We start from the raw sequence: 17,493 nt of genomic DNA on the forward strand, positions 1-17,493 counted from the left end.
TCCCTCGTGCCCCAAGGCGGGACCTGCCCTCCTGACCACCAGACAGGACAGGAGACAGGCCTCTGAGGGAGCTAAATAGTGGGCTGATCAGCAGCAGCCCATGCAGCTCAGGTGAGCCTGGGCCATTGTGCTGGATAAGCCTTCAGACCAAAGGGGAACCAGTGACTGAACTGACTGAGGCCTTAAGCCACAGGGCGCCATGGATACATTTCCTCCCGCCCATCCTTCCCACCTGTGCCTGATGTTATAAAATGTAACATGGCTAGATATAACATACATGAGAAGCTCTAAATTAATTTACTTGTGTTCCTTGTGGGTTGAGTGCTTCTACACTTTAAGGGTCTTTAATCTGTACCTGGGGAATCAAGTGGGAACCCCTACCAACAAGGAACTGGATAAATTGTTTAGGACCACAGAGCTGGATGCTAGAACAGAGTTCCACAGAAAGTTTTTTTATTGCTTTCAGAACAAAATAAAGTGCTCTCATAACTTTTTTTAGTGAAGAAAAACTTGTAGTACTTTTCCAAAACAGTTTTATCTGATGAAGTAGCAGTTGAACACAGAAAATCTCCCTGAGGCAACTGCCTGGGCTGGCTGGCACAGCAGTGAGGCGGGCCGCAGCTGTCCGGTCAGACGCAGCTGACGCCTAGAAGCGGGGCCTGCGCTTGCGGCCAGTGTACTGAGTGTCAGGTCTGACTGCCCTGTGATGAACAAGTAACAGGAAGAACAGGCTCAGAGAAAGGCACCGAGAACCTGGGACTCTCAAGTGCAGGTGAAACCTTAGTGGCCACACCCACCACTGCCCCAGCAGCCTATGTCCAGCCCAGGTACTCACTTGCCCTGACGCCTGTAGCGCGCCTTCTTCTCCAGCACCCACTCACGCCTTTTCCTCCACATCACCCTGTGCTTTCCAGTGCTTTGTGGAATCCTGTGCGGGAGACACAGCTGTGAGCCCATGGATGGAGCCCCGCCTGGCTGGCACCCAGATGCCACTGGCACCCAGCTGGCACAAAGATGCCGACTCTGCGCATCTTTGGGGAAAATGACTCCTTGTTGGGGTGCATACACACTTGCCTGTGGGGCAGGCGGGGGCCAAACTACTTCTGGGGCAACACAGGCCAGGATCAGCTCCCAAATACCTGATACTGTCCAAGCCAAGCCAGAGGCCCCATGCCCAGTGCAGCCACCTAAGGCCATTCTGTGGCTGTGGGTCAGTGTGCCTGGTACACACCCAGTAGGGGCTTCCAGCAACTACAAATGTCTGAGGCAGGAAAAAAAGGCTGCCCAGCTCATGACGGCCCCGACAATGATCCTCAGGACTTGATCTTGGCCTCTAGCCCTGGCTGAGGAGAAAAGGGACCTGCCACAGCCCCGTGGGAAAAAGGCCTGAGAACGGGGGCCTAGGCCCCCAAACCAGATCCCCAACTTCCCAGCATAACGCACACCATTTCCTGAGCACCTGCATGCATGGCCCAGGGATGTTCTACAGCAGGCACGAACCAGCTGGGCCCTTGAAGAGCCCAGGACTGGGGGGTGGCCACGACCCCCTACCCCAGGCAAAGTGAGCACACAGACCTAGCTGCTGCTAAGGCAGCACCAGGAGGCCGAAGAGCACAGGGTCTGGGCAAAACCAAACAAGCTGGTTATTTCTACATGCAGGAGGTGGGGGCAGCATCCAGGCAAGAATACCTACAAGGGCCTCCATGAAAGGCCCAAAGGGGAAAGTCGAGATGGAAGTGAGATTCTGGGGTCCACCAAGGATGGAGTGATCCTACTCTGCCGTTTCCTCTTTACGCATATTTTTAATCAAAGAAAAACTTTAAAAAAATTTCAGAATGTCACTTGGCTGGGCCAGTTCACAGAGGTGAGAACACCAAGAATGTGTTCTCCCTTCAGGGAAGCGGTGACATCTTACCCCAAAGGGACAACACAGCATGGCTGCACTTCAGGGTGAGCAGAGGCAGCAGTTCACGCAAGAAACCCCAGAGCTCCTACACCTGGGGGACAGCGTCTGATGTGCCAGGTGCAAACTGGGGACTGGACATGTAAGACCAATTCCCATGAGACTGTAAGGAAGGACAAGCTGTGGGGCAGGGTAGCAGGTAGGGGATAAGACATGAGCCATACAACAACAATGGTAAAGAGTCATCAGGGAGAGAAAGGGAGCAGGTGAAGGCGTTTTGAGTACTCCGGACCAATGGCGCCGAGCAGAAATGGTCAGCAGGGCAAACCCCTTGGTTTAGGAGTGGCAGGGTAGAGGCCAGGTGGTGAGGATTAAGGCAGGCACAGGTGAAGCGAAATTTATATTAAAAAAAATTAGAGATCTAAGATTAAGTAGAACTTTAAAAAATTCACCTTCCTTAATTCACTATTTAAGTGGCCTGAACGTGATTAGCAGTGAGAGTAACAGGAAAAACCCAATTAATCTGACAGACAGCAGCCGCATCTGGCCCTCCCAACACCTGAGGACTGAAACCTAGGAGCCTGTGGAGCCAGGGAGACTCAGCCCGGGCCAGGCGCTGTTGCAGAGTCCTGTATAAACTCTACCTAACAAGCTACCCAAGTCGGTGGCCTTATACTCCCTTTCCTTTAAACAGATGAGAACTAGATGCTCAGATCACACAACTTACCCAGATTTAGTTAAGACATGCCATCTGTACCACTGTGAGAACCAGAAGGATCCTAAGGTGGTTGGAGGGAATTAACAATTTGTACCTCTGTGATGCAGCAGGGGGAACCACCCGCTGGGAGCAAGGGGTGGGCAATTCACAGCAGAAAACATCTAGAAGAGCCCCCAAAACCTCAGGGGCAATGGGCTGAGGAAGCTAAGAGAGATGACCCTGGAGGGCCACAGGGTCATAGGGCATAAACCTGAGGTGGACATGAGGAACACACTATCTTCACAACCCACGGGCCTTTCAAACTCATCTATTCTCTTGCTATTTTTCCTCCTAAGTGTCTTTTAAAGTCTTAAGACCTCACTCGTTTCTACCAGAACTAAAAAAGAAACTCCTTTGCTACCTTACAATTATTCATTCAACAAATATAGAATACCTCTAACAAGATACTACCCTGATGTCAGTTACATCATACCAGCTTCTCCCATTTTCCTTCTGGCTGGGGATACAAATAATAACCAAGTAAACAAATACACAGGATTTAGAGCCCTGAAAGGTAGTAAGGGAAACAAGAAAGGTAAGGAGAACTCAACTGAAGATACATGGCTTACATGGCAAAACTGGATGTACTTTTTTTTAAAAGGGAAAAAAAGATCAGTCTTGCTGCTGGGCAAAAAAATTCAAAAAGGCAAAGACTGGGAGCAGAAAGACAAGGGAGGCAGCTTTCAGTGACCCAGGTGGGAGTGGGAAGAGGGCTGGGACTGGCTACACAGAGAGGCTGTGAGCGCGGGACCTGCTGGCAGACTGCCTGAAGGGCAGATTAAGGAAGATGGAGTGACTGAGAAGGGAGGAGTTAGTTTGGGGGTGAAAGGCTGAGTGCTTTTGTTTGAGACACCTGTGGAAAGTCAAGGTAAGGATACTTAGGGGGTGGTTCAGAATCAGAGGTGGGGTTGAGACCAAGGATATACATCTGGAGTTACGAACCTAGAGTTTGCATCGAAGGCAGCAGAGAGAGAAGGGACCAGATTGGGCCCCAGGTTGCTGTGAGAAGCAATAGCCAGAGAGGACACAAGACAACCAGGACAGGAAGGGGAGCCAAGTGAGGAGAGCATGAAGGGAGTGATCGGCTGTGTCAGCTTCTGCTGACCATTCAAGTTAAGATGAAGGCACAGAAGAAAAATTACGAAGTGAACACTGATTTGCCAAGAGGTTGGTGGTGGCCTGACAAGAGCAATTTGCACCAAATCAGAAGCCTGAGCAGAGGACTGGTGGCAAAGCAGCCAGAGGTGGCGAGGATGAGGAGCTCTGTTACAAGGGGAGGCTCGCGAACAGGCCTGTGTAGCCAGGAGCTGGTGTGCAGTTGAAGGAGGGTGTTTTTGTAGACAGGAGAAATTGTGCAGCACGTCTGTGCACTGACCGCAATGACCCAGGAGAGGAGAGACGAGGATGTGGAAGAGGAAGGAGAACTACGGGAGACAGGAGGGGATGGGGTCCAGGACCAAGGTGGGGGAGGCAGCCTCAGCCAGGGTTCCCTGGTTCTGTTACCACCTGGGCGTCACTGCTGCCTCTGAACGTGAGACTTGGTAAAAGCAGAGAGAAATGAGTCGTCTTGCTGCCAGCACCTTCCTTCTGCCACATCTACTAATGGACCCAGCATCAGCAACTCCCTGCCCCTTAGGCAGGGCTGAACGACGGCCTTACCTCTCGTTCAGGAACACAGACTCCATGGCCCCCTCCTCTTCATCACTGTTCCCATTCAGGCCCTGCACAGGAACCCAAGTACCCTTAGATCACCCTGAAGGTCTCTCATCTCATCTGCCCCACCCCACACCCCAGGTCTGGGCACCCAGGCCTGAGCCCTTCCACAGGTACTGGGCCAAGCCCAACAAGAAAGGAAGCCAAAAGCCATGGCCCACAAACTCAAGGCCCCTCACCGGTGGCATAACGGTCAATGGCCCAGAAAACAGACAGAGGTAAAACCTACAATGAGAAAGTACAGAGTGAGGGACAGGGTCACAAAGCTTTGCAAGGCAAAACGGGTCCTCATGCTCCCTCCCAGACAGGTGCAGAGAGGGAGGCCCCCAAGACCAGCCCAGCACTATGCTGGCCCACTCCTCGGGGGCCATCAGGGGCCACACCTCTGCCCTCTCTCTGCAGCGCAGGCAGCTCACTGGCCCACCCCCACTCACTTCTTTGCCTTGGCACTGTTGGGGTAGTCCACCACCACCCCACCAGTGAAGCCAGCCTTCATGGCCTGGATGGTGATCAGCTCCAGCTGAGGAGAGAACAGCAAGGGGGTCAGGCAGGGAGGCCGAGGGAGCAGACAGCTTTCCCTCTACTCCCTTCAAGAAGCCAATATAGTCCCAGGATGAACTTCACCTGGGAGAACCGAACGTCTTTATCAGACTACTCCCAGTTCTGCGTCCCTAAAAGCCAGAGGCAAGGACAGGCCAGAAGCAGCCGCTGCATATACTCCCCTCAGGGGCATGCACAACACGCAATTCCCCCCAAGTCTTACTTCCTAGCCCACTCAGGAAATAAACTTCTGCCACCACCTGGGAGGCAGACTCATTGGTGGTATGAGTCAGGGACAACTCACCACTTATGTTCCAGAGTCTGTAGCTGGCACCTCCTCATTCCCCTGGCAGAACAGAGGCCTGTGCTGTTGTCTCCCCACCTCCCCACTTATGCTTATTTGCTTATGGAGATCAATAATCTATCACATTTACTAACTTAGCTGTTAATACTATCTTACCTATCAAGAGAACACAAACCACCTATCCCAGCCCTGCAGGTACCACCCTTTCCTGAGAAAATCACAAAAACGTGCCATTGGGGGGGTGGCATCACACGGACCACTCTGGGGTGCTCATTCCCTATTTTCTGCACCAATCAGCATAAGGTTCCTTGTTCTGTCACTTCCCAAGAGCAGAAGGGCAGGTAGTGAGAGGAAGAACATCACACCTGCTCTGGGTTCCTCCCCCTCCCCTGCACTTCCCGAAGCCAAGGGACTCACCTGCTCTGAGTTCTCAGGGTACAGCTGCAGGACAGCTCGGGCCCCACGGACCTGCAAGCAACAGAAACGTCACTATCTGACAATATCCCATGGGGCCAGGACCCTGACTCTCCTTCCTTATTTGCTTAATATTTGTGTCCCACTAAGAGCACAACAGTGTTCTCAGGACGAGATACAGCCATGAACAGAAGAGATGCCTGTGAACTTCCAGATCTCACATTTTAGTGAGGATTACAGCTTGTTTTTAATTGTGATTAAGGGCTAAAAAGAACACCAAATTACGACAAAGAGATGGCAAGTGACAGACTGCTGTATTTACTTTGGGTTCAAGAAAGATCTCTCAGAGGAACACTTGAGCACAGAGCTAAACACAGCAGGAACTGACTATTTAAACGTAGAAGGGAAGCACATTTCAGCAGAGAAAGGCAAACACAAAGCCATGAGAACTTCAGGATTAACCCTCCCGAGTGGGAGAAACCATGTAATGCACAAGAACCACCAGCCACTGGCAGGAACCACCTACCCTGAGGAAGCCAAGACCTGAGGGGTACCAAGACCAACCCCTGGGTCCTCCAGAATAACAAACCAACTCATTTTCAGGACTTAGGACCTTAAACTATCCCTACCCAGATCACAGTAAACCATGGAAATCAACACCACCGGTTATAAAGATAAAAGTTAAAAAAGCTTTCTCAGGAATGCAAATTAAAACCACAATGAGATATCACCTCACACCAGTAAGGACTGCCACCACCCAAAAGACAAACAACAACAAATATTGGCAAGGATGTGGAGAAAGGGGAACCTCCTACACTGTTGGTGGGAATGTAAATTAGTTCAACCATTGTGGAAAGCAGTATGGAGGTTCCTCAAAAAGCTCAAACTACAAATACCATTTGACCCAGGAATTCCACTCCTAGGAATTTACCCTAAGAATGCAGCAGCCCAGTTTGAAAAAGACAGATGCACCCCTATGTTTATCGCTGCACTATTTAATTTAAAATAGCCAAGAAATGGAAGCAACCTAAGTGTCCATCAGTACATGAATGGATAAGGAAGATGTGGTACATATACACAATGGAATATTATTCAGCCATAAGAAGAAAACAAATCCTACCATCTTCAACAACATGGATGGAGCTAGAGGGTATTATGCTCAGTGAAATAAACCAGGCGGAGAAAGACAAGTACCAAACGATTTCACTCATATGTGGAGTATAAGAACAAAGAAAAAACTGAAGGAACAAAACAGCAGCAGAATCACAGAACCCAAGAATGGACTAGTGGTTACCAAAGGGAAAGGGACTTGGGACGATGGGTGGGAAGGGAGGGACGTTGTTGGGGAAGAAAGGGGGCCTTACGATTAGCATGTATAATGTGGGGGGGGCATGGGGAGGGCTGTGCAACACAGAGAAGACAAGTAGTGATTCTACAGCATCTTACTACACTGATGGACAGTGACTAATGGGGTATGTGGGGAGGACTTGGTGAAGTGGGGAGCCTAGTAAACATAATGTTCCTCATATAATTATAGATTAATGATCCAAAAAAAAAAAAAAAGGCTTTCTCAGGAGTAAATAAGCACCCTGCTCCCCATCTGAGCTTCTGGTGAGATGTCACAGGTGAGGGTACTCTGGAAAGTGTCCTGTGGGGCCTAGACACAATGTCCCTGTCCTCACTCTGTGGAGTCCATGTCCCAAACCAACTTATGCTTAAGGCTGAGCATAGTGGACACAGACATTGCGACTGGTCTCCTATTTTGACATCAGCATCTTCTGCATTTCCTTAGGGAGTGTCAGTCCACTGAGCTTTCTGTTTAGGCTAAGGACCTGGACAATAGTAACCACAATAAGGTGGTCCTGCCACCCCATGTGGTCCCACCTGAAGGGTCCTCCCATGGGACACCTCTAAGCAATCACTGTCCAGGCAGGGAAATTTCATACTCACCAGCACAGAATAAAGAGAAGAAAAAAAGTAGTACAGGCGCTTGGCAGGGATGTCGGACTTCTTGTTAGCATTGCAGAGCCACTGCAAAGCAGAAATGCTAAAAAAAAGAAAAGGAAGGAAAGGAGCTGGTCAGGAGAGGGACCAAGTACATGGCCCCCTCCAGCCTCTTCAAGCCTAACAGCTACATCCTTGATGTCCAAGTGAAACCCTCCTGCCAGGAACTTCCTGGGCATGTGCAGGTCCACTCTGGGTCACGATTCTACCATACTGGCCCAAACCCAGGTCAGCATTAACTTCCTTGCAGCCAGCCCCAAGGAACATTTTTTCCATCTTATTTCTACAGGCTTCTCAAATCTAAGATTACTAAGCATGTGGAGGCTCCCTCTGCCCCTACCCCTTCACTCCCTCCCTCCAATCAAGAGAAGCTCCTTTTACTATACTTACACAAAGCCATCCTCACTCTCCTCCTAAACCAGCTCCCAGACAGAACACCTCCAGCACCCAGCATATCCTTTTCTGGCTTCACCTCCTCTCTGCTCTACACCCACCCACAGAAGCCCAGGCCCCAGTGGCTCCTCCAACTTTTACTCTCCTAGGTCAGCACTCAGTACCACTTCAATAGTTCAGCAACCTCATTTCCCCCTCTTCTCTCACTTCCCTCAATCTTCCTGAAACACAGATCTGACCTTGCCCCAGCCAGCTCCCCACCAACCACCCACAAAGTGAAAAGCCTTCCAAGAACAATCCCACACGATCTCATCTTCTGAGCAATCTCTCACTCACCCCATGACCCATCAGACTGCTCTCCCTACCCACTTTCTGTCTTCTGTCTTTGCTCACCCTGTTCCTTCACGTGGAAACCTCCTCCTTGACCATCCAAATCCTCCCCACCTTCGAGGCCCAGCCCCAGCCTCTCCTGTGCTCACCTGGGTCCCCTGACTCCCTAAGTCACACCCCACACTCGGACTCATGTGTACTTGGCTGGTCTCTGTCTCATAGCCCCTAATTTACCATGGAGTCTTAAAGACAGGGACTGCGTTTTGTTTCCATAAACTCCACAGCACCTTGTACAGTCTTACATATAACCAACATTTAAAAATAAAAACTCACCATAGGGTCTCTCAAACACAAACGACCGTCTGCTCCTAAAACACAACAGCCACATCCCTGGCTTTGGCTTTCTGCGGTATAGAACATCCTACCCAATTACTAAAATGCAATTGCTATCCTTGACATCTTTCTTCCCAATCCTGTTCCCAGATGTAAACTAATCCCTTGCCCTAAAAGAAAACCTCAGACCCGTGTTTTTACTATTCACCCAGATCCCTCCTGCTTAACCTGCAGTCACAGGAGGTCGTCTCCCCTGTACCACTCACACCTTCCTCTGCCCCAAAACACACTACACCGCTCAGCACTTACCACAGAAAACCCAGCACAACTTCATTGTCTCAATAATAACTTTGATGTTTGAAGACCTGTTACCAAAGGGCTACGTACACCCTCAAAACTCAACTCTGATAACCCAGAAAGGACCCCCAAAACACTAAGAAACTATAGCAATCCAGACCACTCTGTTAATTCTTCAAAAAGGTAAAAACATGGCTGCTGGGACCCTCAACATGGCTGCCAGGGCCCACAAGATGGCTTTTAGAGGCTCAGAAGGCCTCTCCCACCCGCAATGGAATCTAGACCAAAGGGTGCCTGAACCAGGCAGCACAAGAGAAGAGAAGGAGTATGTAGTTTAGAAACAAACAAAAAAATTTGTTTCTGGGGCCCTTGCTCTAACCTTGTAAATCTGAAAATCCCAGGAGACACGTTTTTAAGTATCTGCACAGCCAGGTGCACTGGCCTGCAGGACTAAAGCAGGATTAAGACTTACCTGATACAACCATCAAAGGTGCCTGGTTTGAAGGGGAGGCCCTGGCCCATGTCCCCAAGAAGTAGGTCTCCCTCCATCTCTCGGTCCAAGGCTGCGTCTACAGCAGGTTGTGAAAAAAACACGATTATGTGGCTTCTTGTGCCAGTGAGGGGAGCCACCCACCCAGCACTGAACCAGAAATACTCACCCAGCATGGCGGGGCTGATGTCGACACCCACCCAATAGTGCCCTTCACACGAGAGACAGTCTCCACTCAGCCCAGAACCACAACTGGAAAACAAATGAACAGGGGCTCAACCATGAGATCAGCAAAGACACCACCACCTCAGCAATGGGAACTGGGCCCCAGCCACTCACCCAATATCCAACAGGTAACAGGGCTGGCCCTCAGGCAGACAGAGGAGCTCCAGCGCACGCCCAGCCATCCTGGTCTGAACTTCAATCATCCGTGAGCTGCGAAGGCACAAACACAAGCGCACGGTCAGCATCCTGGGCCACAATCTCCCCAGAGCAAAAGAAAGGAGAACAATCCCAAGGTGGGCTCCCAGCCATCAAGCTCAGCTATGACTATTTAAAAATGACCCCCAAAGCTCACGCAGTACAGTGACAAATTATTCTGTGGCACAAATTTTAACTATACCAGCTGCAAAGCTAACATGAAGGAAGCCAATTCACTCAGCTAATGACCGGCCACTGGGTATTTCCAACTCAATCAGGCTTTGATACGGCATTACCCAAGAACAAGTTTTCCAGAAAAATTATCCACGTTACTCAGACATGTAAGGACCAACAAGGCACAACAAAAATCTAAGCTCAAACAAACAAACAGGTACAAACTTCCAGCTGTAAGTCACAGGGATGAAAATACAGCACAGGGAACACAGTCAATACTGCAATAGCTTTGTATGTTAAAAAAAAAATCTATAGCAATACTGTCCGTGAGAAATAAAACAAGCCACACATGACTTTCTACTAACCACTGTTAAAATAATAAGCACGTGGTTGACATCCAAAATATATAAAGAGCTCAAGCACCTCAACAAACAAAAAGCAAATAATCCAATTAAAAAATGGGCAGAAGAGCTGAACAGTTCTCCAAAGAAGAAATTCAGATGGCCAACAAACACATGAAAAGATGCTCCACATGGCTAGTCATCAGAGAAATGCAAATTAAAACCACAATGAGATATCACCTCACACCAGTAAGGACTGCCACCATCCAAAAGACAAACAACAAATGTTGGTGAGGATGTGGAAAAAGGGGAACCCTCCTACACTGCTGGTGGGAATGTAAATTAGTTCAACCATTGTGGAAAGCAGTATGGAGGTTCCTCAAAAAGCTCAAACTACAAATACCATTTGACCCAGGAATTCCACTTCTAGGAATTTACCCTAAGAATGCAGCAGCCCAGTTTGAAAAAGACAGATGCACCCCTATGTTTATCACTGCACTATTTACAATAGCCAAGAAATGGAAGCAACCTAAGGGTCCATCAGTACACGAATGGATAAAGAAGATGTGGTACATATACACAATGGAATATTATTCAGCCATAAGAAGAAAACAAATCCTACCATTTGCAACAACATGGATGGAGCTAGAGGGTATTATGCTCAGTGAAATAAGCCAGGCGGAGAAAGACAAGTACCAAATGATTTCACTCATATGTGGAGTATAAGAACAAAGAAAAAAACTGAAGGACAGAACAGCAGCAGAATCACAGAACCCAAGAATGGACTAATAGTTACCAAAGGGAAAGGGACTTTGGAGGATGGATGGGAAGGGAGGGATAAGGGGGGGGGGGGAAGAAAGGGGGCATATGATTAGCATGTATAATGTGTGTGGGGGGGCACAGGGAGGGCTGTGCAACACAGAGAAGACAAGTAGTGATTCTATAGCATCTTACTACACTGATGGCCAGTGACTGTAATGGGGTTTGTGGGAGGGACTTCGTGAGGGGGGGAGTCTAGTAAACGTAATGTTCTTCATCTAATTGTAGATTAATGATACCGAAAAAAAAATAGTAAGCACATAAAATTAACTGTAATAACAGCTTACCCAACCCTCTGTATCCTACCTAATAATGTATCTTACTTAACCCAATATGCTCTAAATATCAACACACATACAAAAAAGTATAAATAAAACATCTACATTTTCTTCATACCAAGAAGTTGAGACTAAACATGTTTCAATAGATGACTGACAACCATCGGTTACCATATAAAGGTAATATAAAGCCAGTGTATCTGGCTTTCCCAAGATAAAAGAATCAGACAATGGTTTTCAAAATGCCTCTGCCGCTGGAAAAAGTTTGTACTTGCTACAAAACGACAGCTGGGCCGGATTTTTGTTGACCTTTTGGTCTTGGACTCTCATTTGAATGGAAAGAACAGCTACCTGTAGAATTTTGTACCGAGTAGCCTATCAGAAACGCTAGGTGTGGAAGCCCCCGCCCCGCCCCGCCCCGGGCTTCACTTGTTAAATGGCTTTGTAATGATGCAAATGACTACACTCTCAGAAATTCGGAGACTATATATCAAGAGTTGTCGTGAGAATTTAGAGAGATCATGTAAAAGGGCACACAGATGATTCTCTGCAAGTATAACTTCCTTCCCCCCAACAGCACTGACCCCTTACATGTATCCACTGCCCCCTGGCTCTTTTGCCACACGCTGTAAACGAGTTGTCATACGAAACTTTGGAGAACAACCTAGAAAAAGGTATGATCACCCCGTTTTAATGCTAGGTTCACTTGTGGCCTACGGGATTCTGAGATTTCCTTAAAGTTGATTTTGCCAATGTAAGAAATAGGATCAACCCGGGTCCCTCCCTTCCCCCTTCCCCCATCCCCCATCTTCTGACCGCAGTCAAGGCAACTTGCCGGTCCCCGACCCCCGACACCGCGCAACATCCAGGCTCCCCTTACTTGTGCATGTATTTTCGCGCTTCCTTCTCGTCATAAAACTGAGGGGGGAAAAAAAACAGAAAAGGTAAGGTATCGAGAAGCAGAGATCGTGGGAAAAGTAAAAAGTGATGCCGGCGGGACTCAGGGCCTCACCAGCTCCGGCGGGCCGCCGTGCTCCGGTCTCCGCACACGTGCCGCCATCCTACCACCTTAGCAGCACGACTGCAGTTGGTTTAGCCCGGAACCCAGCTTTTATATCATCGGTCACGCGACTGCCTCCTAATACACATGCTCCACTCTTTTCCCCGCCTTCCTCTTTACTCGATTGGCTATAGGGCTGACGCGCTGAGAAAAACGTTTGTCTCCCATAGGCTAGTTCATCTTGCACCGCCCATGGACGTATTCAAGATGGCAGCCAAGCACGATTTGAGGTGGCCGAGATTGTTACTGTGGAGATTATGGCGTGCCCTTGGGACCCCACAGAAGCCGGGATCCGACCTGGGTTTAGAAGTAAGGACTTACTGCCTGAGCAACGGGCCATACTCGCGCACTGCGCTCTATGAGCTGCTCGGCGTTCCCTCCACAGCCACGCAGGCGCAAATCAAGGAGGCCTACTACCGGCAGAGCTTCCTCTATCACCCGGATCGCAACTCGGGGAGCACAGAGGCTGCCGAGCGCTTCACGCGCATCTCCCAGGCCTATGTGGTGCTGGGCAGTGCCACCCTGCGTCGCAAGTATGACCGCGGCCTGCTCAGCGACGAGGACCTGCGCGGACCTGGAGTCCGGCCCCCCAGGACGCCGGCGGCCGACCCTGGCACGCCCCGCACCCCTCCCACGGACGCTCGGGCCGGGGCCCGTTCTCGGACCGCGTCGGGCGCCAACCGCACCATGTTCAACTTTGACGCCTTCTACCAGGCGCACTACGGAGAACAGCTTGAGCGCGAACGGCGCCTGAGGGCCCGGCGGGAGGCCCTTCGCAAGCAGCAGGAGAACCGGGCCAAGAAGGACTTCCAGTGGGACGAGACCCGAGATGCCACTTTAGTCGTCCTTCTCGTCACAATCTTCCTCATCATAAGCTTCCGTTTGTAGTTGGAGAGAGGAGGAAAGGGGAGCAGCCCCCAGCCAACCCCAAGAAAATAGCCTTTCCTGTCTTCTTGAACCCTTTGTCTTCCGTTTTCTACCTCAGCTGGGGTCCGAAGGAACTGTTCTCCCCCTTCCTTTTCCCCATCCACCTTGCTTAGTCGTTCACCTGCATGTCCCTCCCCTACGACCCAGAAAAGGATACTGAATGCCCAAGAAGAGGCCCCAAGATGGAAAGTCCCAAAAGCCCAGAATGAAGGGTTTTCTGGAGTCCCTTGGGCGCCTGCTTCCAGAGGTTGCCTTCCTGTGGTTGTCAACTTCTGGAACCCTTGCTCTGGCTTTATTGTAAAGCTCTGAGCAAGCACTGTCTGCTCCCCCGACGTTTGTACTGTGGGGCTCCTCTGTAACCTTGAAACGTGCAATGTGACCAATCGGCTGCCAAAAGAAAAATTCTGGGGTTGCATGAACTTTGTCTTTCTGTGAGTTCCCCAAGCCACAGGTGAGACCTGACATAGGGTAAGAATTTGATGTGTGGAAACCTTGACATTTTTTTATGGTCAGCCCCAGAACCCAGTCCCTATTCTGTTGATGGCATGTGGGAATGGGAAAACAAGGTTATGGAGCATAAGGAGTAAGTGTTCCTGTGCCCACGCTTATCTAATATATGACCTTGGAGGAGTACCTTCAGGCATGACAGCAGAGGAGCAAATCATTTGCCCTCTTGAGGTCTGTCATACTTTATTATCCATAGTTCTAGTGGGGGCTCAGTGATTTAAAACGATGCTAATAGAGTCAGGTTTATCCTTGGGACAGTGTGCCTGCCATTTCGTCATCCCTTTACCAGCCAGTCCCATGACTAACTGCAGCTTATCCTCTCCCAGAAATAGAGCATCAAACTGGGAGTTTGAGTCTCTTGAATGTGGCCCACCCTTCTGTTTAGTTTGCAGTGTTTATCACAGGCCCCACAAGCCAAGTCCTTGAAAAACAGCTACTTGAGGCTATGGGGAATTTGGGGGGTTTAGAGGGACTACTGAGAGACAGGAGGTGCATGGTGGAAACTGGGTTCATTAGAGCTGGCTGAGGTTTTTGTTTTCTTTTTATAATTCTGCTAGGCAGTGAGTCATCACTCAACTAGAGTTGTAGTCAGGCTCTTTTAACCCCCAGTCACTGCAGGTGCCATGTAAGTTGTGAGGTGGTAGGTGCTGGAGCATTTATGCGCTGGGGCTGAATGTAGAGCTGTGGGATAGGAAAACCTTTCCCAAAGATCTGGCACAAGGTTTAGGGCCTAAGTCTAGGTTCTAAACAAAGCCAGAGGTGCTTTGGTATATTAATACCAATTCCTGTACTCAATCTTTGTGAAATTCTTTTATAAATTGGGATAAACCCACAGCTAGTTCAACTTGGCCTCTTGGAAACAATGGATTCTCTCTTGCCTTGGAGGTCAAGGGCAACCTCTTAGTCTTGGCTTTGCAGTGGCCACAGGATTCAGCAATAAAGATTAGAGCCCACTCTTGTTCAGGCCTGCTGGGCTAAGTGAGACTTGATTTGTGGGGAGGAGGCATATGTACTTTAAAATAAAACATTTAATGTTGTATTTCATATTTGGCAAACGAGGGAAAGTATTTCTGAAACACAAACTACAGGAAGTGAAGCTTAGTAAAATGTACAGAAGTATGGTTCTCAACAGGAGTTGGGTCATAACAGTGTCCTCGGCAAGATTCTATCAAAGTTTTTATCAAAAGGAATTGGGGTTCTTTTAGTTTTTGTGTGTAAAAGCACTAATGGTCTGTAATAGCTGTGACCTTTCTTAGGGGCTCATGGACATAGACCTCTCAAGTTTGTATTCTTTTGAAGATCTAAGCCAAGAACATTCCCTGGTGCCTCAGAACAAGGTGGTAGATAAAGAGTTCCAGAAGGTTTCAGGGGTCTGGGGGTGGGAGTCAGACTGCGTGTAACTTCTGGAACATTCCGTAACTTTAGCAGGATAGTCAATAAAGCACATTAACCATCTAACTCTAAGCCTCTCCTTAGGCCTTGAACTAGACCCACTCCACTCTTACTTACAGTGCCATCCTACCTGCCTCACGTCTTTTAGGACAGAGCTGAACTCTTGACACCCCACTCCCTACCCCCCTCCCTGAAAGAGTGGGCTCTTCTTGGAAGGGAAGATTTGTGAGAGGCTTTTGGAAGGACCCCTCACCCACAACTGGTTCTCATGGTATTTCTCCCTTTGCCCTCACCCCCACCCCCAAGATCATCCCAGGTCTTTACTTTCCCAGCTTGTCACCTGCCCTGGGGAAGAGAGGCTGATCCAGGCTGTGGGCGTTAGCCCTTATTTTCTAGGGGCTGCTCCCCAATTCTTAATAGTGGAGGAAGGCTCACACATGCTGTTTTAGTTCATTTTTTCCTTTTGGTCACAAACTAAAACAAAACTCTAGAAGGTTGGACCAGGAGATGGATATGAGGGGCCCAGCTTGTCCCCAGCAGTGCTCATTGTGGTGGGGATGGCGGTGCAAGTACAGTGCCAGGCTGAGTGAACCATGTACACAGGTCCTAAAATGGACAAAGGAATCAAATGTGTACATGTCTAGACAGTTGCAATACTGTCTTGGACTAGATCAGATCGCCTTTATTCCTCCTGAGTCAAAACTGCTGTTTCCCTCCATTGCCCTTTATCTGTTACTAGGTGAAATGATCCTTTGTAGACTGCAGTGCTGAGAGAGTAGGGTTTCTTGCTCCCTTCTGAGGTTCTGGCATTTCGTTCACCGGGTGCACCTTGCCCTCTGTACTGGTCGCAGCATGAGCCAAGATGAGTAAGAATAGCCTACCTTAGACCAGTGTGTTGTAATCATATATATAGTAATTATATATAGCCTGAGGCTGAGACACCATGGGTGGAGCCCAAGTGAGTGGCTACCACACTGTCTTTTGGGAAAATGGCAGGGGACAAGGGCCTCTTGCAAAAACACCAGATCCCATAAAGAGTGAGAGGACAGCTGGTAAGTGGCGGTGTTACTTAAGTCCACTCTTTTGAGTTCATTGCACTAGGAAAGTGGCATCTATCCTGGCTTTTGCCCCTTCTGTTCCTTAGCCTTGTGATGGGGTGTCACACTGCCACCTGCCATAAGCAAAATCCTAGGAGAAGGCCCACCTTACCTGCCTTCAGCAGCTTGTCTCTCACGCCTGGCTTGTTTACAGAAGCTGAGGGTCCCTCTGTTAGTGTGTGAGGAGGATAGTGAGACCTGAGTGTGGACAGTATGAGCTTGAATATACCGAGAGCATTCAGTGCTCTCATCCCCAAGAAACTAGTGCAGAGAGTTCACGCTCACTGTATCAGGAGGTCATCGGGTCTCTGGATGCAGCCATCTCACTGTTTCTGAAGGCTGTCCAAACACAGTTTTCACTAGTGGAGAGGTGGGTTGGCCCTCCCAACCCCACCTTTGCCCCTCCCACATTCATGCCCTCAGTCCTGGGAGGGGACCGCTGCTAGACAGAAGGCTGCCTTCAGGAGGCCCAAGAACAGACCAAGATTCATGGTTCATGGGCCACAGCCAACCTACATGGTGTTTGGCTGTGGCTAGCATGGTGTCTTTAAATAACTCAAAAAAGTTTTGGAGACTTTGTGTAAAAATCTAGATTTCAGACTTCTCTCAGAAAATGAGAAAATGTGCTTCCATTGAGCTCACTCTCATACCTGCATCACCACCTGGGAGAAGCTGTAGCGTCTGCCGTTTATAATAGAACATTGCTCCCCAGTTTGCTGTACTCCCACCAACAGGGGAAATGTAAAAGGTCTCGATCAATACACTTGCTCCCTTTTGCCCAGAGCAGAGAAATACCTCTCTGTATCCCATGTCCATCAAGAGGGAAAACAAAAAAAAAGGACTATGCATTTCCAGAAAAGTGAGGGAGGCTGGCTTTTTTTGTGGGAATGGACTGCTTTGCACCTCTGTGACCTTCCTGGACTCCACAGGCATTTGAGTATGCAGAACTCTACGCTATATATCACATGTTGTTACATGACTCACACTTTATGCAGGGAGG

The 17,493-nt window shown here is 49.1% G+C and overlaps 2 protein-coding genes and 1 non-coding gene across 3 annotated transcripts; 1 reads left to right on the plus strand and 2 right to left on the minus strand.

Annotated features, from left to right (window-relative positions):
* Nucleotides 1–436: 436 nt before the first annotated feature.
* On the minus strand, nucleotides 437–12,661 carry BUD23 (BUD23 rRNA methyltransferase and ribosome maturation factor). The gene is made up of 12 exons (XM_017662581.3): nucleotides 12,523–12,661; nucleotides 12,391–12,428; nucleotides 9,818–9,913; nucleotides 9,648–9,730; nucleotides 9,461–9,557; nucleotides 7,582–7,678; nucleotides 5,635–5,685; nucleotides 4,808–4,893; nucleotides 4,553–4,598; nucleotides 4,320–4,381; nucleotides 836–928; nucleotides 437–701 (listed from the first exon to the last, which is right to left on the minus strand). Exons 1-12 carry the CDS (start codon nucleotides 12,568–12,570, stop codon nucleotides 647–649), a joined length of 852 nt encoding a protein of 283 aa, XP_017518070.1. The 5' UTR covers nucleotides 12,571–12,661; the 3' UTR covers nucleotides 437–646.
* On the minus strand, nucleotides 1,256–1,387 carry LOC118969249 (small Cajal body-specific RNA 20). Its single transcript, XR_005057194.1, has one exon.
* An 85-nt stretch (nucleotides 12,662–12,746) lies between the features above and the next one.
* DNAJC30 (DnaJ heat shock protein family (Hsp40) member C30) lies at nucleotides 12,747–15,462 on the plus strand. Its single transcript, XM_017662592.3, has one exon. The coding sequence runs from the start codon at nucleotides 12,763–12,765 to the stop codon at nucleotides 13,456–13,458; it is 696 nt and encodes a 231-aa protein (XP_017518081.2). The 5' UTR covers nucleotides 12,747–12,762; the 3' UTR covers nucleotides 13,459–15,462.
* Nucleotides 15,463–17,493: the final 2,031 nt, after the last annotated feature.

Source organism: Manis javanica, chromosome 10, assembly GCF_040802235.1.
Source record: "Manis javanica isolate MJ-LG chromosome 10, MJ_LKY, whole genome shotgun sequence".
NCBI lineage: Eukaryota > Metazoa > Chordata > Mammalia > Pholidota > Manidae > Manis > Manis javanica.